Source organism: Desmodus rotundus, chromosome 8, assembly GCF_022682495.2.
Source record: "Desmodus rotundus isolate HL8 chromosome 8, HLdesRot8A.1, whole genome shotgun sequence".
NCBI classification, from domain to species: Eukaryota; Metazoa; Chordata; class Mammalia; order Chiroptera; family Phyllostomidae; genus Desmodus; species Desmodus rotundus.
The window spans coordinates 79,863,093-79,883,392 of record NC_071394.1 but is presented as its reverse complement, the minus strand read 5'-3'; the positions used below and the strand labels follow the sequence as shown (position 1 = coordinate 79,883,392).

The 20,300-nt window shown below is 41.5% G+C and overlaps 1 protein-coding gene and 1 pseudogene across 1 annotated transcript; both read left to right on the top strand.

The window, feature by feature from the left end:
- Positions 1-1,029: 1,029 nt before the first annotated feature.
- Positions 1,030-20,007, top strand: C8H3orf49 (chromosome 8 C3orf49 homolog). Its single transcript, XM_045192411.1, has 7 exons — positions 1,030-1,157; positions 8,434-8,563; position 10,094; positions 10,418-10,579; positions 13,689-13,813; positions 19,170-19,308; positions 19,748-20,007. Exons 1-7 carry the CDS (start codon positions 1,030-1,032, stop codon positions 19,945-19,947), a joined length of 885 nt encoding a protein of 294 aa, XP_045048346.1. The 3' UTR covers positions 19,948-20,007.
- Positions 16,657-18,471, top strand: LOC112301049 (tRNA (uracil-5-)-methyltransferase homolog A pseudogene; annotated as a pseudogene).
- Positions 20,008-20,300: the final 293 nt, after the last annotated feature.

The window sequence follows — 20,300 nt, the reverse complement described above, 5'->3', positions numbered from 1 at the left end:
GTTCTGGAACATAAAATGCCCTTGCTTGTTACTCAAAGTGTAGCATGTGGGTCAGCATCATCAGTATCACCTGGGAGCCTGTTAGAAGTGCAAATTATTAGATTCTACCCCATCTCTACTATATTGAAATCTGCATTTTAATAAGACCCCAGGTAATTCGTGTGCACATGAAAGTTTGAGAAGCATGATCCAGATCACTAATGAATACAAATACAGAAACCAGAGTAATTTTTGTACCTCCCAATGATTTTTTTTCCTTCTTAACATCCAGGTACTTCAGACTAAAAAAACTCAAGCGCCCGAGAGTGATGGGGAATAAATCCTAGTGTCTGCTGCCACCTTGTGGTTAGCAGTTTCAACCCAGCTAAAATTTGCTCTTTTCCACGAAATAAATGGGGGTATTGGAAGGAAGGGGTGGACCAGGTACTCAACTTTTTTAGCCATGTACTTTAAGAGACCACTACAAAATTCCACTATACAATAAAATAGTTCTTGGGGTGCAGTTTGAGAAGACCAGATAACTACTGGCCTTTCCATGTGTGTCTCTGGGACAAAGAGTATCGTCAGCTCTAGTTGAGAGATAGGACAAAAGCTGGGATCATTTGTATTGCTATAGGTTCTCTCCTCTCTGGAATTCAGCATGCACAGCTGAATGTGATAATCAATTTGTGTGTGATTATTTTATTACCAACCAGAACGGTGGTGGCTAGATAATCAGGTCAGCTTTTCTGCATTTGCCTTGCCCAGGAAGCCACAACATCTATTCCGCAAAGTGAAAAGGAATTTCCCACAGCTCTGCCAAATACGTCATTGGGACCTCTGTGAGATAGTGAACAAGGCCAGCCCCACAGATGATGTCCTAACACCTGGAAAGGAATAAAAAAGAAATTTCAAAAATCTCCTACATATTTTATCCCAAATAGTCCAGAAGTTAAAAGTGCCTCAGTCACCAGGTAACTTTATTTTGAAGTTTGTCAGCTCTAGAACTCAAGATACCCCAAACAGCTACTACAGGTGATGTTGAGAGCAATGGACAGCCCTCAGCTCCATCAACCAGAGCCCTTTAATTTTGGTCATGGAAGAGTTAGCCAGTACCAAAGAGTTGGGCAGCGGCCCAGAAGAAAAAAAGGCTCATTCAAAAGGAAGGGGATGGACAGGTACGAAATTGAGGATTGCTTTCTTTTCCACTGAGTGAGTTTCTTTGGATTTTGCATTAAACAGTATTCACTGTGACATTAGAAAAAGTAGCATCTCTTTTTAAGCATTGCATTTGGAAATAAGGGTTCTGTACAGTGGAAGAAGAGGGCACTGCATTTATGCATTAGATTAAGAAGCTTCATTTTGTGATCAGAAAAGTCTTTATTATAATGAGGAAAACCCTTTCTTTCCCCTGAATTTGAGTTTTAATGTGGCATATGACCCCAAAGTAAGCACTGATACTAATTTCAGTCTCAGAGTTTTAAACATCACCCAAATTATTTTGAAAATTCAGTAGTGCTTTCAAGATGAGTCTATGGTCAATGCTTTTGTTCCTTTTCCCAGCAATTTTGGCTGCTAAAATATGTACTAACTGTATTTCACCTGTGTGTATACTCTTTAATGTAACCTGAAAACTGGCTTACACCTGATATTTCTTGATAATGGCAACATTATGAACACAAGCATGAAATATTCCAAACATAATACATTTTAATGTGGAAAGTCAGTTAGATTATTTTCCAATTTCTTTGACTACTTTCTTACTAGGGTCATTAGCAATAGCTCAGACACATAGAAATGAATTGTTTTTATGATGCCAGAAGCATCAATGACTAAACTTTTGAACTCTCATGGACAAAATGAAATTTGCAGAGATGTTCACTTATATGAAGAAACAGGGGTTGAAGCAATACAACCAAATAAATTCACTACTAATGAAGAAATATAAAAACTTAAGAAGGGTAGTATTCTTTGCATAACAGAAATAGCAGCAGTTGTATTCCTAGTCCCTGAAGCAAAATCACTTTTGTTAATTGTTATAAATAGATTAGGAATGGGGTGGGGGCAAAGGGAGTGGGAGACACATCCTAGAGATTCAGAGACTTAGAACTGGGCTTTTTACATGAGGGGTTGCACAGATGACCTTCAGGGTTCCCGAACCTCCTAAAATGTATGTTCATTGTTTTATATGTGTGCTTCTGTGTATTGACAGTAGTAGAAAAAGATGGCTTTATTAATCTCCTTGTGAGATTAATCTTAGACCATAAATAACTTTTGGGCGACTTAGAACAAGACACTCCTTCCTCAGGACACTGTACTGCCATCTGCTGGAAAGTTGTTAGAGTAACTATACACAACTATAAGGACTAAATGTGACTTGCGCCTCCTGGAAGCTGTGATATGTTAATTGGTAGAACTCTGCTAACCCAGGAAGTCTCCCTTCTTCTGACCTCTGCCTCCTGCTCCCCATCTTTTACATTTTTCCCATACAGATCTGATCCACATGGTACTAAAAGCTATCATTGATTGAATGTTTTGTTAGGTTCCAAGAACATAAGTTATTTTCTTTTATTCACACATTTCTGAGAATAATATGCCTATTTTCATATGATAAAACTGAAGCTTACAGAGTTAAAGAACATATCCAAGATCACAAAGCTAGGGAGTGTGTTGTTGGGTTGAACCGAGATCATTTAACTCTAGCACCGGGGGTCTTACTGACATACTTCCCATGTATAATGACAGAGAAACTGGATAACTTAAGTCCCATTTTGAACAGTGATTTCCTGGAGTATGGTATATGTGCTACTGGTGGTATATGAGATATTTACATAGTATACAAAGAACATTTTTAATAGTTAATTTATTTACATCCACATTAGAAATATATCCAGGGTCCAGCAGAAGTAAGGCCTGCATGAGTGCAGTTGGTAGGGTAATAATATGGGAGTAATAATTTATAGTTTTAATTCTGCTTGAGTACGGTTGATAGGGTAATTATATGGGTGTAATAATTTATGTTGTTAATTTGAACATTTCACCTAAAATGTCATATGATGTGCTGAGTATGATATTATGTTATAGAATTACATGCTTATAATTTTGTAATAAAAGATTTTGTAATAAAAAAGCAGTGTTATTTGTGCCATTTTTACAGGTAAAAACAGGTACCTGTTTGATATAACATAATATAAAAGCTGTGATTTCACCCAAAGAAATGAAGATTTATATTCACACAAAAACCTACACACAATGGTTATAGCTTTATCTATAATAGCACTGAATGGAAAACAACCCAAATATCTTCCAATGAGTGAATGTTAGACAAAATGTGGTACACTCACATCATGAAATGTTACTCAGCAATGAAGGAACAAATTATTGACATGCACCAATGCGGGTGAATCTCCAGAGTAATATGCTGAGTGAAAAAAGTAAATCCCAAAAGGTTATATACCATATGATTCTATTTATATAACATTACCTAAAAGATGTAAATTTTACACATGGAGGACAACTTAGTGGTTGCCACATGTTAAAGAAAATGTTAGGTGAGGGGGAAGTGGGTGTGGCTATAAAACACAAAGGATTCTGGTTGTGATAAACATGTTCTGTATCTTCATAGTATCAGTGTCAATACCCTGGTCATGATAATGTGTCATTTTGCAAGAGGCTACCATTGGGGGAAACTGGATAAAGAGTACACAGAGAATTTCTTTTAAAAAAATAGGCTTAACATATTTTTTGTTGTTTTAATCATTTTTTACTGTTGTTCTATTACAGTTGTCCCAATTTTTCCTCCCTTGCCCTCCTCTGCCATCCCACCCACCCCTCACCCCTGCTCCCAGTCAATTCCCACACTGTTTCCCATGTCCGTGGGTCATTCGTATATGTTTTTTGTCTAGTCCCTTCCCCTTCTTTTCATCATTATGCCCCTTCATCCTCCCCTCAGGGCATATTCAGACTGTTCCATGTTTCCATGCCTGTGGTTTTATTTTGTTTGTTGGTTTATTATGTTCATTAGATTACTCTTGTAGGTGAGATCACATGGTATTTGTCCTTCACTGACTGGCTTATTTTACTTAGCATAATACTCTCCACTTCCATCCATGCTGTTGCAAAAGGTAGGAGCTTCTTTCTTTCTGCTGCATAGTATTCCATTGTGTTAATGTACCACCGTTTTTTTGATCCATTCAGTTATTGATGGGCACTTAGGCTATTTCTAGCACTTGGCTATTGAAAATAGCACTGCTATGAACATAGGGGTGCATAGGTTCTTTTGAATTGGTGATTCCAGACTCTTAGGATACATTCCCAGCATCAGAATCACTGGGTCAAAAGGCAGTTTTAGTTTTTTGAGGAAACTCCATACTGTTTTCCACAGTGGCTGCACCAGTCTGCATTCCCACCAACAGTGCCCTAGGGTTTCCTTTTCTCCACATCCTTGCCAGCTTGTTGTTTGTTGATTTGTTTATGATGGCCATTCTGACCTGTGTGAGGTGATATCTCACAGGTGCTTTTAATTTGCATCTCTCTGATGGCCAGCAATGTTAAGCATCTTTTCATATGTCTATTGGCCCTCTGTATGTCTTCCTTGGAGAAGTGTCTATTCAGGTCCTTGGCCCATTTTTTTAATTGGCTTGTTTGTCTTCCTGGTGTTGAGCAATCTATAGATTCAACACAATTCCTATTAAAACACCAATGGCATATTTGACATCTAGAACAAATATTTCAGAAATTTATATAGAACCAACAAAGATCCTGACTAGCCTCAGCAACCTTGAGAAAGAACAAAGTAGGAAGGATCACAATACCCAATATCAAACTATACTACCAGGCCACTGTAATACAAACAGTCTGGTATTGGCATAAGAACAGACACAGAGATAAATGGAACAGAATAGAGAAACCAGAAATAAACCAATGTGTCTGTAGTCAATTAATATTTTACAGAGGGGGATGAGCATACAATGGAGTAAAGACAATCTTTTCACCCTGGCTGGTGAAGCTCAGTGGATTGAGTGAAACAAAGGGTTGCCAGTTTGATTCCCAGTTGGGGCACATGCCTAGGTTACAGGCTGAGAGGGAATCCATCAGTGTTTCTCTCACACATTGATTTTTCCCTACTTCTCTTTCTTCCTTCCACTCTCTCTAAAAATAAATAAATAAAATCTTTTTTTTAAAAAAAAGACAGTCTCTTCGGTAAGCGGTATTGGGAGAAGTGGACTTGTACATGCAAAAAAATGAAATTAGACCAACTTACACCACATACTAGAATAAACTCAAAATGGATAAAAGACTTGAATGTAAATTATGATACTATAAGTCTGAGAGGAAAAAATAGGCAGGAAAACTTCTGATACCCCATGTAGCAATATTTTTTGCCAATATATCTCCTAGCGCAAGGGAAATAAAGGAAAAAAAATAAACAAATAGGACTACATAAAACTAAAGAGCTTCTACACACCTAAAGAAAACATTGTCAGAATGAAAAGGGAGCTAGAGAACCAAGATGGCGGCGTAGGTAGACACACTGCGCCTCCTCCCACAACCAGAACTGACAGAAACTCGAATGGCAAGGAAATCTGACACCAAGGAAATAAAAAATAAACATTCATCAAGACCGATAGGAGGGGCAGAGAGGGGCAGCAGGGGCGGAGAGGACTCACTGTGGCCGTGGCGGGACCCAGACTGGCGGAGTGTGGGACGAACGGGGCAGGCAGTCTGGCCACTAGCAGACCGCACAGCCCCACACTCACACACAGATAAACCGGACGAACGGCGGGGAGCAAAGCAGACCACTGTGCAAACCAGGGCTCCAGCGCAGGGAAATAAAGCCTCAAACCTCTGATTGAAAACGCCCATGGGGGTTGGGGCGGCAGCAGGAGAGACTCCCAGCCTCACGGGACAGGTCGTTGGAGAGACCCACAGGGGCCTAGGGCGTGCACAAGCACACCCACTCGGGAACCAGCACCAGAGGGGCCCAGTTTGATTGTGGGTAGCAGAGTTAAAGACTGGGACCTGGTGGAGAGGGGAGCAGGTGCCATTGCCCCCTCCCAGCCCCTCCCCCAGATACAGCATCACAGTGCAGCCACCAGCGTTACCCCGCCCCCAGGGAACACCTAAGGCTCCGCCCCTTAAAGTAACAGATGCGCCAAGACAAAAAAAAAAAAAAAATGGCCCAAATGACAGGACACTTCAAAGCTCCAGAAAAAATACAACTAAGTGAGGAAGAGACAGCCAACCTATCAGATGCACAGTTCAAAACACTGATTATCAAGATGCTCACAGAATTGGTTGAATCTGTTCGAAAACCAGATGAACAAATGAAGCCTATGCTAAGAGAAACAAAGGAAGATGTACAGGGAACCAATAGTGATGGGAAGGAAACTGGGACTCAAATCAACGGTGTGGACCAGAAGTAAGAAAGAAACATCCAACCAGAAAAGAATGAAGAAACAAGAACTCGGAAAAATGAGGAGAGGCTTAGGAACCTCTAGGACATCTTGAAACGTTCCAACATCCGAATTATAGGGGTGCCAGAAGGAGAAGAGGAAGAACAAAAATTGAAAACTTATTTGAACAAATAATGAAGGAGAACCTCCCCAGTCTGGCAAAGGAAATAGACTTCCAGGAAGTCCAGGAAGCTCAGAGAGTCCCAAAGAAGCTGGACCCAAGGAGGAACACACCAAGGCACATCATCATTACATTACCCAAGATGAAACAGAAGAAGAGAATCTTAGAAGCAGCAAGAGAAAAGGAGACAGTTACCTACAAAGGTCTTCCCATAAGACTGTCAGCTGATTTCTCCAAAGAGACCTTACAGGCAAGAAGGGACTGGAAAGAAGTATTTGAAGTCATGAAAGTCAGGGACCTACATGCAAGATTACTCTATCCAATAAAGCTATCATTTAGAATGGAAGGGAAGATAAAGTGCTTCTCAGATAAGGTCAAGTTAAAGTTCATCATCACCAAGCCCTTATTATAAGAAATGTTAAAGGGAGTTACCTAAGAAAAAGAAGATAAAAAATATGAACAGTAAGAATGACAGCAAACTCACAGTTATTAACGACCACACCTAAAACAAAAACAAGAGCAAACTAGGCAAACAACTAGAATAGGAACAGAACCATAGAGATGGAGATCACATGGAGGGTTGGCAATAGGGGATTGGGAGGGGGAGAAGTGGGGAAAGGTACAGAGAATAAGTAGCATAGATGATAGGTGGAAAATAGACCGGGGGAGGGTAAGAATAGTGTAGGAAATGTAGGAAGTGTAGGAAGCCAAAGAACTCATAAGTATGACCCATGGACATGAACTATAGGGGGGGAATGTGGGAGGGAGGGGGTGGGCAGGATGGAATGGAGTGAGGGGAGGGGAAATGGGACAACTGTAATAGCATAATCAATAAATATATTTAATAAAAAAGAATGAAAAGGGAACCAACCGTGTGGGAGAACACGTTTGCCAATGATACATCAGACAAGGGTTTAATCTCTAAAATATATAAAGAACTTTACATATTCTTTCTTACAACTGCATATGAAGCTACAAGGAAAATTAAAACTATAATTTTTTTTAAATCCCTGGGATTTTATGGGTTTTATTGCTTTTGATGAGATTAACAAAAATCTGTTAATTGAGGAAGAATATTAGGTAAATCCTAGTATCATGGGATGGGTAATTTTCACTCTAGCACAGAGGATAACAACACAGGCCTTGGGATTAGATTGGTTGGGCATACGTTATTTAATCTTTCCAAGTTTTAATTTCCTCATTTGCAAAAGGTAGATGACCATATGAGGGTTAAATTATGTGATACACATGAAAAAAAACAGAGTGTTTAGCACTTAGAAAGCTATTCAGAAATTTTATTTATTTTTATTACTAAAATATGTCGAAGTGATGAAGATGGTATATGACTGTTTAGAATTTTGGAACTATGTGTTTAGAATTATTCCAAATGAATGTTCTTTGTAAATGAGATCTTGGAAACTATATTCTTTATTGACTACCCCAGCAGACTCTTTCATCTCTCACCACCACAGCCTTAGAATCACCAAATCCAGGTGAAGAAGCCACCTCAAACCATCTCAAACCATCATTGAAATAAGATTGCCAATTTGTCAATGTAAGGTAATATATTCTAGCAGTCACAAACCAGGACTAAAATCCACATTTGTGCTTGGTCAATTAATTTAACCTCTCTATGTCTCAGTTTACTCATTAGTAAAATTAAGATAATAATATAACCTTCCTTCTATGAGAGGAGAGAGTGGCCAGAAAGCACTTACTACAGTTTGGTGACAAGACACCAAGTAATTACTTTGGCTTTATTTTTCTGTGACTTGCTTCTCTGGATTGTCCAGTTTGTTCACATTACAACTTGGATTTAAATGATTTCGACTGTTTGTTTTTAATTTCCTTAATACAAATTACTTTCATTTTGTTTAGATGGCACAGAGCTGTGTCTACCAACTTAGTAATACAAAATATATTGGTCCCCAAAAAGGAATCATCTAGTAGTAGTGACATGGAATTTCATGAAAGCCAGCAAAGTCAGAAGAAAAATGTGATGAAGAAAGTAAAATTTTTTTAAAATATATTTATTGATTATGCTATTCCCCCCCACTCCACTCCATCCTACCCACCCCCTCCCTTCCACATTCCCCCCCTACAGTTCATGTCCATGGGTCATACTTATAAGTTCTTTGGCTTCTACTTTTCCTACACTATTCTTACACTCCCCCTGTCTATTTTCCACTTATTATCTATGCTACTTGTTCTCTGTACCTTTCCCCCCCTCTCCCCCTCCCACTTCCCTATTGACAACCCTCCATGTGATCTCCATCTCTATGGTTCTGTTCCTGTTCTAGTTGTGTGCCTAGTTTACTCTTGTTTTTGTTTTAGGTGTGGTCGTTAATAACTGTGAGTTTGCTGTCATTCTTACTGTTCATATTTTTTATCTTCTTTTTCTTAGGTAACTCCCTTTAACATTTCATATAATAAGGGCTTGGTGATGATGAGCTTCTTTAACTTGACCTTATCTGAGAAGCACTTTATCTTCCCTTCCATTCTAAATGATAGCTTTGCTGGATACAGTAATCTTGGATGTAGGTCCTTGCGTTTAATATTGGGTAATGTAAGTATGATGTGCCTTGGTGTGTTCCTCCTTGGGTCCAGCTTCTTTGGGACTCTCTGAGCTTCCTGGACTTCCCGGAAGTCTATTTCCTTTGCCAGATTAGGGAATTTCTCCTTCATTGTTTGTTCAAATAAGTTTTCCATTTTTTGTTCTTCCTCTTCTCCTTCTGGCATCCCTATAATTCGGATGTTGGAACGTTTCAAGATGTCCTGGAGGTTCCTAAGCCTCTCCTCATTTTTCCGAGTTCTTGTTTCTTCATTCTTTTCTGGTTGGATGTTTCTTTCTTACTTCTGGTCCACACCGTTGATTTGAGTCCCAGTTTCCTTCCCATCACTATTGGTTCCCTGTACATCTTCCTTTGTTTCTCTTAGCATAGGCTTCATTTGTTCATCTAGTTTTCGAACAGATTCAACCAATTCTGTGAGCATCTTGATAATCAGTGTTTTGAACTGTGCATCTGATAGGTTGGCTATCTCTTCCTCACTTAGTTGTATTTTTTCTGGAGCTTTGAAGTGTCCTGTCATTTGGGCCATTTTTTTTTTTTTTTTTTTTGTCTTGGCGCATCTGTTACTTTAAGGGGCGGAGCCTTAGGTGTTCCCTGGGGGCGGGGTAACGCTGGTGGCTGCACTGTGATGCTGTATCTGGGGGAGGGGCTGGGAGGGAGCAATGGCACCCGCTCCCCTCTCCACCAGGTCCCAGTCTTTAACTCTGCTACCCACAATCAAACTGGGCCCCTCTGGTTCTGGTTCCCGAGTGGGTGTGCTTGTGCACGCCCTAGGCCCCTGTGGGTCTCTCCAACGACCTGTCCCGTGAGGCTGGGAGTCTCTCCTGCTGCCGCCCCAACCCCCATGGGTGTTTTCAATCAGAGGTTTGAGGCTTTATTTCCCTGCGCTGGAGCCCTGGGTTGCACAGTGGTCTGCTTTGCTCCCCGCCGTTCGTCCGGTTTATCTGTGTATGAATGTGGGGCCGCAGGGTGCTACCCACTGCTCTGCCTGCCCTGTTCTCCGCTACTCTGAGTCTGGCCCTCTCGGTTTATCTGCACGAATGTGGGGCCGCAGGGTCTGCTAGTGCTAGGAGTGCCTGGGCCGTTTGTCCCACACTCTGCCAGTCTCGGTCCCGCCACAGCCAAGCAAGTCCTCTCCACCCCGGTGCCCGTCTCTGCCCCTCCTACCCGTCTGGATGAATGTTTATTTTTTACTTCCTTGTTGTCGGACCCCCTTGCCGTTCAATTCTCTCTCAATTCTGGTTGTGCTAGGAGGTGCAGTGTGTCTACCTACACCGCCATCTTGGGGAAAGTAAAAATATTTATGGGCAGGATGTTGTCATACAAGTACAGATGCAAGCCCGCAAGTGTCAGTGGAGAGGGTACCATGCAGAGCCCTCTTCTTAGAGTTGTCAAGGACCTTCCATCGCCAAGATTGTTCTCCACACCAAGAATGAGAAAGCTCTCACAGAATGGTAATCACAGGCAATGTGTGGTTAAGGGTTGAGGCCAATAGGAACAATGAAATTAGGATGGATTTTCTTGCTACCCAATGATGAGCTTGTCTGAAATGCAGGCTCCCAAGCTCCACCCAGGTCTACCAAGTCAGTATCTGCATGTTAGAAAGATCCCCAGGTAACTTGAATGTATACACATTTTAAAAAGTTCTGAATTAGATTGCCTTTGAGGTACCTCCCAGTCCAACTGATCACTGGCTTAATCAGTTTAAAGCCCCTTTTTATTTAAATATACAGAGTCTGGCACAAATAACTCCCCTTTTTTATTATAAAATCTTTTATTACAAAATAATAAGCATGTAATTTTGTAACATAACTATCACACTCAAGCATAACATATGGCATTTTAGGTAAAATGTTCAAATTAAAACTATAAATTATTATACCCATATTATTACCCTACCACCCACACTCAAGCAGGCGTTACTTCTGCCAGACCCTGCATATACACACATAGACATAGGTACGTGTGTAGGTGTGTATACATACACATATATTAGGGAATCAATCTAAAGTGGGATGGCTAATTATAACAGTAGAGGGTGTGGAGAGAATTCTATGAATAAAATTTTGATTGTAAGTCATAAAGGATATTTTATTCTATTGTATCAATTTCTCATGTACTTTATGGAAGAATCAACATCTGAAGAAAGACATTGTCTTTTTTGCAAGGTAGTAATGCTGATTTACGGGGTCCTATGAGTGGTAGGTAACAATACTACTAATATTTGCATTCTCCTCTGTAGCTTTTAAAAATTAACAGATCTTATTTTTTAGAGCAGTTTTTAGATTTACTGGAAAAATTGAGCAGAAAATACCTAGAGTTAGTTCTAATATGGCCCCTTTCCTTACCCCACCCTCACAGTTGATGAGCCCTTACTCACATATTATTATTATGAACTAAAGTCCATAGTTTATATTAGGGTTCACTCTATGCCCTGCACAGTTCTATGGGTTTGAAAAACTCATCAAGTCGTGTCATCTGTCCACCATTACAACATCATATAGGATAGCTTCACTGACCTGTAGCTTCTCAGTATCCTTTATAACACAGTATCAGGGAACATATACAGCCCTCCTGCATTTGCAGGGAAGCCACACATATTTTCACATTTCACAGTGATGAAGCTGAAAACCTTGTGGCTACTTTTTCCAGAAAAAATAAAATGAGAAACTGATTGCTTCAAGTTGGCTGATTGACTTTTCAAACAAACTCTTCTGGAAAAAGCAGTCACTATGCAAACATCCAAGCATCTATCAATTACCTGGTATGGAGTGACCTGCCTTTTTCTGTAGAAAGTAACAGAGGACATGCTTCTATATTGATGGAGCAGGGTTTGGAGAGTCCAGCAGGGCACAGAAGACCTTATTCCTTTTCCTCATTTGTGTGCATTGGCTTATTTTTGTCTTAGTTGTAGTAACAAATCTCTGTACTAAGATTACTCCAGAAAACCTGCTCATCCTTCACACTGCAGCTAAAATATTATATCCCTGTCTCAGCTACAGCCCAAACATTGTTGCTCTTCTCTGCTGACCCCCATAACAGTTTTCAACCAATATTTGCTAAATACATATTACACGTCAGTCACACTTTAGGGGTAAGGTAGCAGATAGAACAGACATGATCCCTGCTGCCATGGAGTGACAGCACACAGGGACATTCTAACATGAGATAGACAGTTACATCTGATGCAAAGTAGAACACAGGGTGCTATGAAAACACGTCATGCATGCTACTTTAAGGGAGGAGGCTCCAGAAAGGCCTCCCCAAGGAAAGGGCAATTCCGTGGAGTTCTGAAGGACACCTTGAATCAAATTAGGAAAGAATGAGGAGAACTGTGTCCTAGGGAAAAGGAGAGCATGTTCAGTCCCAATATCAAGAGAGCACCAGACATAATGAAAAAATGAAAGTAATCCAGCCAGGATTGAGGAGGCAAAGGTGTTATAAGAAATTTTTACTTTTCCTAAGGATGATAAGAAACCATCAAATACTTGCAAGCTGGGGATTTATATAATCTGATTTCTGCCTTTAAAAGATAGCTCAGTCTGCAGGGTGGAGCTGGTTTGGAGGAAGGCAGGAGCAAATGCAGGAAGAACAATAAACAGACTCTTATATTCACTCAGGCAATGGATGACAATAGCATGGGCTGGTCACAGCAGTGGGGATAGAGGAGGTAGACAGTGGAGGATGGGGGAGAGAGAAGAGTCTCTGGGCTGAGCGCCTGCTTCGAAAGTGGAGCCCCCATTCACCAAGATTAGATGCTGTGGCTCCCAGAGAGTGTCCTTATCTACAGACCTCAAGCAGGACAAGATGACTTGAGGTGCTGTGCACAGCAAATCACTGAAACACAGAGCAAACTGCAAATACATTTTCCCACTGCCCCCATCAATCTCTTTAACTACATCAAGGAAAATGTCTCATTTCCCACCTTTTCCTCCTTTTTTTACATAAAGAGTAACTTCAAGTTTAGTGCCTTCTGCAGCCAGTAACATGGTTTTGTTTTTACCATATTAATTTTAATGCCTATTTATGATACTGGTTTTTGATTTGTTGTAGCATTTTAAAGTTTTCTTTAGAAATAGATTTATTGCATTAAGAATTGAATTGATATAAAAATATTAAATAGTTCACATGGCTCCTGGATTATGGGAAAAACTGTTAGGATGGTATGTCAATGCCTGAGCCTTGAGCCACATTGCTGATGGGTAAATTTAAAATTTACTTCAACCAACAACAAATATTCCTGGGATATCTTATATATTAAAGGTTACTTTTTCTAATTTCACAACAGTTAAAGGGAAAAGCAACAGAGGGCAAACTGAAGTCTCCAAGGCAGAGAGGTGAGCAACCACCTTGTTAACTGGTATCACAACCCCAAGAAAATGCAGATGTGGCAAGAGAAAGTATACAATACAGAAAAGCAAATCCATGTGTAATTTTTAATCCTAAGGAAAAAACTACTGAGGCAGCATATGATGCTGTCTTTTTTGGAATACTTTCTAATAGGAAGAATATGTTTATCACTGTGATTATTACAGGTTCTTTTCTTCCCCTCTTCACTCTAAGTGAGTATACAACTTGATGTTGTAGAAGCAGAGACAGAGGAGATAACCCAAGGAAATACACTCCTCCGGGCCAGGAGAACCACCAAACGGTTTTCTGTGACATCCCTTCCTTCAGGACTGCAGAAGGTATTGTAAAACGCCGAAACAAACTGGCTTCTGAAGACTCACATATAGTTAATGTTTAGGATGTTGTAAATGCCAGGTTCTTTCCCACCACGTGTCCCTCATAAGAAAGCCATTCAATCTCCTGTTTATGTCTCCTTTCCAGAAATGTAAGGTCCAGAAAACAGGCTAATCAGGTCTGATTCCTCCATTTCTGAGCTCAAACTGTTCAGTTTCTACTACAGCCTGGGCAACAATAGAGTTTAGTGCTGTATATTACTATTTTAACTGTTCAAATGCCAAGTTAGTATACCAGCTTCTGGCCTACCATGCATGCTGTGTGGAGAGCATTCACTAGACCACCAATGCCCAGCAGAACTTTCTTTGAGGATGCAAGTGTGCATTTGGCCAATGCAGTAGGCGCTAGCCATGTCTGGCTTTTCAGACTGAAATGTTGCCAGTGCAACTGAGGAACTGAATTTTTAATTTTATGCCATTTTACTTGAAATTAAAATATAAATGGCCACAGGTATAGGTAGTATAGAGAGTGCAGCCCTAGATCATCTATGACTGTCCAAACATGGGCCTATATTTATCTGTAGGTATGTAAATTTGAGCCTTAATTGCTCAGACTGAACTATTATTATTTTAAATATAACAAACATGTACATAAAGTTGACTGTATTCTAGGCCCTATTCTAACTGCTTTAAAAATATCAACGTATCAGCCCCAGGATGGGTGGCTCAATTGGTTGGAGCATCGTCCCATACACGAAAACATTGCGGGTTCAATTCCTGGTCAGGGCATATACCTAGGTTGCAGGTTTCTTGCCTGGTCAGGAAGCATGTGGGAGAACACCAATTGATGTTTCTTTCACACCAATATTACTCTCTCTCTCCCTTCCTTCCTATCTCTCTAAAAGCAATAAAAACATATCCTTGGGTGAAGACAAAAAATATAACAACTTATCAGATAATTCTTACAACAGTCCTACAAGATATGGCAATGTTATCCTTAGTTTGGAGATGGCATAGAGGTTAAGTAATTTGTCCAGATGAGTGGCAGAGTCAGGCTTCTAACCCAGGAAGATCTGGCTCTAGAGCCCTTGCTCTTTAATTATTATGCTAAGTACTAATTGTACCAGCCAATATGGCAGTCAATAGCTACAGGTGACTATTTGTTAATTAAAGTTAAATTAAATATTCAGCCTGGCTGGTGTAGCTCAGCAGACTGAGCACAGGCTTGTGAACCAAGGGGTCGCTGGTTCGATTCCCAGTTGGGGCACATGCCTGGGTTGTGAGCTATGTCCCCAGTAGGGGGTGCCTGAGAGGCAACCACACATTGATGCTTCTCTCCTCTCACTCTCTCCCTCCCTTCCCTTTTTAAAACTAAGTAAATGAAATCTTTTAAAAAAGAATTTTTAAAAGATAAATATTCAGTTTTTTATTGCACTAGCTACATTTCATGTACTTAGTAAATATGTAGCTAGTGGCAACACAGATAAAGAACATTTTCATTTTCATAGAAAGTTTGATTAAAAAGCACTGCTCTAAAACATCACTGTCAGAGTGCACCAATGTTAGTTTTGAATCTGGCCTCTTTCATGCAAGGTTCATATTGTATGTATAGGACTATTGTATTCCTATTATGTGCTTGGCAATTCCCAGGTTTGGGGCTACAAGGGTGATCCTATGGACATGGTCCTATTTTATGGGATTTATAATTTAATAGAAGAGATAGACGTTAAACCATGGCACTGGAGAGTAGTGGAATAAGGGTAACCATTTGAATAAATGGTGCTGAGACAGGTAGAGATGGAGGAAAAGATGAAATTTAATACCTAGCTCACACCATATGCAAGCTTAGTTTCTGTTGGGTTATAGATCTCTATGGAACAGGTAAAACCTTAAAACTTTTTAAGGACAATAAGAATATCTTCATGATTTCAGTATAGAGAAAGACTTCTTAGAACACATCACTCACCACAAAGGAAAAGATGGATATGTAATCGAACACAGGACTAGCTACCTGCCTCAATGAAAGTCTAACACATGAGACAGGTGTTGGTGAGAAAGCAACGTGGTTTATTTCAGATGCCAGCATCCCAGAAGATGGGTAACCCTTGTCCCAAAGCCCATTTTCCAACCTCTGGTCAAGCCAGCGGTTCTAAGAGGAGTTGGGAGGGGGAAACTTCCCAGGAGTAGTGAGGATGTACAGGTGCTGGTTGGTGAGAGAGGACGGTGGGAGTAAGGGGAGGGGCTGTGGACATGCAGGTCATGATATAAATTTCCATAGTCAACATCCCTGAGTTGGCTACCTGGGTTTTTGTCAGTTGAATTCCTGAACCAGGACCTTGAGGTCAGGCTGCTCCTTAGGTTCACACAGGAACTGTCACTGCTGAATTATAAAGTGTTCTTAGAAAGAAACTCAGAACACTCCAGCTCTAGTTTTGAGGGAAAAACTGGAGTAATAAGCTGTGTTTGATATTTACTAAGATTAATATGGGTAGCTTTATATAAGTATAGTGTATTCATCCCCTGTTACAGATACACTTGGCTATATGAAAACTAAGAATTTCTGTTCATCAAAAAACATTACATCAGGTGCTGCGGCATCTGCATGCACTGGCCAATGGGAGAAGGGTGGGCAGATAAGCAGCTGGTGCGGGCCCCTGGCCAGTGGGTGGTACACCCCATGCCTGGGACCTGGACCTGAGCACAGAGGGTTCAAGTCCCACCCCCAGATCGCCAAATGGTGCATCAGGCCCAGGGTGATGCAGTAGAGGTGGCCCTCATGAGGCCCTCAATCCAGGCAGTTGACTGACCGGATGACGAATGACAAGCTTGAAAATGAATGCCTAGGGCCAATGTAGGGCCTCAGCCAGGATGGCAGTAGTGCCCTGGGCATCTCTGCAGCCCCAGCCCCCATAAAAGGGAAGAGGAAAAAGAGGAGTCTGGGGTGGCTGTGCAGTCAGGCCCGTAGCCTGGGCTTTAAGCCTGCATCAGGGATTTGTTCACTTTGGAGAGCTTCAAGTTGGAGCTGCAGAATATGCCTCACTTCAGCTTCAGTGTGGTCTGGTGCTTTCTGGTCTACTTTGGCCTACAGCTGCATAAGACTGAATTCTTTGAGCAACCTTCTGTGCCTTTGTGACATTCCACAGCACCACTGAATGAGACAAGGCCTTGTGTGTGCTTCACGGTATCCTCCGGAAGGGCCACCCTCTCAACATGTGCCTGGTCAGGCCCAAGGCTGAACCCATGGCCAGAAAGAGACAGCATGAGGAAGAGGCAGTGTGAGGATGCATGACAGAGGTAGTGACCCCTCTTTGGACTGTATCCTATGCTAAGCAGCTTGATTGGAAATGGCTAGTGTGTGAACAGGTGTTGTGGAAGCCTGCCAAGGAAATTGGGAGTACCAACCATGCCCTGCTGCCCTGCTAAGGCACAAGCAACAAAGCTTGCTGTCCACTGGAGGGTGTCAGGCTGTCACCCCAGCAGACTGAGTGTCATAACAAGTTTGAGTTTCTGATGGGCATCGGGGAGGACAGAGAGGACAACACTGTCAGCTGTGGCTAGGAAAGTACACAGACATGTGCTGTGGTGACCCTCTTTGACACCATGCACATCTGTGAGGCCACCAAGTAGGTAGTAAAGGCCTTCCAGGAATTCACCTGGTCTACTTGGTACTTGGCATATGACCCAGAGACATTCTCACACCACTGGAAGCAGCTGACTGTGTGCACTAACTGCCCGGGGCAAAGCCATGGCCATTGACTTCCACTCTCAGAAACTGAGCCCCGAGGAACTAGCAGGGCCAAGGGCCTCCTTGGTGCAGCACTTCACAGTGGAGCCAGGAAAGGCCAGTGGAGTTACCTGTCTACTTTGTGAAGGGAGGACAGTAAAAGACTGCCAGCCAAAAGGGCCTGCCCCTGGAGGGCATGGCTGGAGACCAGCATATCCACAAAGATCTGCTGGGGTTGATCTTCCAGATCTCCCCCCACACCTTCCAAGTGAACAGCCCTACTGCTGAGGTGCTCTACACAGTCATCCAGAACTGGCCCAGCTAGACACGAGGAACACAGTGCTGGATGTGTCTGAGGCACTGACACCATCGGCCTGGCCCTGGCCTGGAAGGTGAAGAGAGCATGGGGACTGAGCTGTGCCAGGAGGCTGTGATGGTTGCCTAGGTGAACACCCACAACAATGAGTTGAGCAACGCTGAGTTCCACTGTTGGAGGGTGGAGGACCTTGTCCCTGCCCTGGTGAGCACACTGGCTTCCCAGCAGCTTGTTGCTATCCTGTACCCACCTGGCACCCACCCACCTGCATCCCAAAGTGATCCTGGCCATCCACAGAGCTTAGAACATCAAGTGGCTCTAGAACATCTCCTGCAACCCCCAGGCATCCAAGGGCAACTTTGTAGATCTTTTCAGAGCGCCGTTTAACCAGGTGAAGGGCACCCCATTCCAGCCAGGGAAAACAGTGGCCGTGGACCTGTTCCTGCAGACCCTGCATTGCAAGATGCTTATCTGGAGAGGATGGAGAACCCTAATGACACAGAGGCCCCAAAGCCCCAGGACCCTCAAACCCAACACTCACTGGCACCCCCTGATGACACAAGGAAGTTGGGTCCTGGACAGAGCTTGCAGGACAGAGGGGTCGCTCAGCTGACTCATTTGTAAACTCCCTCACCAGGCAAAGGCTGGGAACCAGATATGGTCTCATATCCTACTTTATGTACGTCTCACAATCATCCTAATGCTGTTTACTAAGCAGAAGGGGAAGAGTAAACCCAGTAAGGCCAAAAAGGGCCTATTAGCCAGGAGCTATAACCTAGTAATGATTTCAAATAGCAATACTATTAGAACAGGTACTTGTAACCAGCACACCAGGGACGAGAGGGAAATATCAGGCATGCAGTGAAAAGAATGCAGAGCTTCCTTTTTATGTTTGGAGACATGTCTTTCATGAAAATAAGGCAACCTACAGAAAAAAAAAAAGACCAAATTAACAACTGGATCCAGTGATAATGAGCTTTCTGGGGCACTGGCCCATAGCAACTCCATAGTCACTGTGCTCAGCAGCTGCATAGGCAATTTCTTCTGCTGTGAATGACCTGCTTTTTTCCTGACACTGTATATTCTTTCAGAACCAGACAATCTCATTTCTCTGCACCCTATAGATCTCTTCAAAGAGAGTTCTGCACATAAAGGAGATACACGGATGTGAATAATATGAATATGGTCACCCACTCAACATTGTTACGTGGCAAATGTTCAGTTTATAAGACTATGCCCAAGGGTGAGAATTCTTATTTAAGCACTATCACAAAAATAATGTTGGCACTTCCTAATCTGATGTTTTTGCATTTTTATGGTAGGTTCCATATTCCTCAAAAAAGAAACCACACTTTCCAGCACTTAAAAAGAAAAAACACAGCATGGAAAACATCCTCCGAAAATCATATTTGACAGCAGGAAAGCTTCAAATGCAAGTAGTGGACAAAGGCTTTTACTTTTGTGTTTCAGAAGCATCAGAAGGTCAGGTTTAACTGAATGCACAGCCCTGCTGGAGAGCAGGAGTGGGGGATGAAATTAATGATTACCATTAAGAAATAATGTAAGTGGGGGGTATGTTGAAAGTGGCCAAGGGACTGCTAAGGGCACCTAGAATGATGTTATGTGCCTAATAAATACTAAGTGAATTCAATTAAAATAAAGGCATGGACATAGGATGCTTTGGAGAAGGAATGAGATTGTCTTTACCACTAGGTGGTACACGTAAGTTTTTAAGATATTTTCTATGACTTGAATTAGAACAATGCTTTGATACTTGCAAAATGTCCACTAATTCCTGAACTCATCTCTCAGGAAAACAAGTATCCCTTAGCAAAACCCTTAGGTTTTGACAAGGTTTTCCAACACATGGCTTCATTTCATTGTATATGCATGTCATAAGTGGATGACCTCACAGAAACAGTGACTGATAATTCCATGAAGTTACTGGCCCAAACACACGCTGAGCTTCAACAGTGTGAGTTTCTAGGGAATGAAATTCTTCTTCAGTCTTCTAAGCAGTTCCAGAGGATTTCCAAGAGAGCCATAAGGAAGTATAAATTGAAAAACGTGTGTTTCCCATGTACCTGCTGTTGCTTCTGATTTTGTTCCTGATGGCATAAAAGTTATCTTCATAGAGATTCTTACCTTTTGATACATAATCCTGAATAAATTTCTCTAGTGAATTAATCAATGTGGGAAGGGGAACTTTTAAGAATATTCTGCCCAACAGTCCTTAAACGCTTTTACAAAAATTGGTTTTTAATCCTCAGTCAACATAAGCAATTTTTGCTTCATAATTCTTAATAATGGAAAATAGAAACATTTATTAAGGTATAACAATTCTGCAAAAAAATTTCTCCTACAACAGATGAAATTAGAGGAAGCATTTAAAGGTATTACACCACCTTTTTTAAAAAATTGATTTTTTTTTAAGGATTTTATTTATGTATTGT

Bases quoted from the DNA above. Each gene is read 5' to 3' on its own strand.
- C8H3orf49 (XM_045192411.1), top strand. From the start codon at position 1,030: ATGGACAGCCCTCAGCTCCATCAACCAGAGCCCTTTAATTTTGGTCAT. The intron at 10,580-13,688 runs GTAATCACAGGC...CTTCACTCTAAG, and splicing joins GAGAAAGCTCTCACAGAATG to TGAGTATACAACTTGATGTT. The intron at 19,309-19,747 runs GTGTTTCAGAAG...GCATGTCATAAG, and splicing joins GGACAAAGGCTTTTACTTTT to TGGATGACCTCACAGAAACA.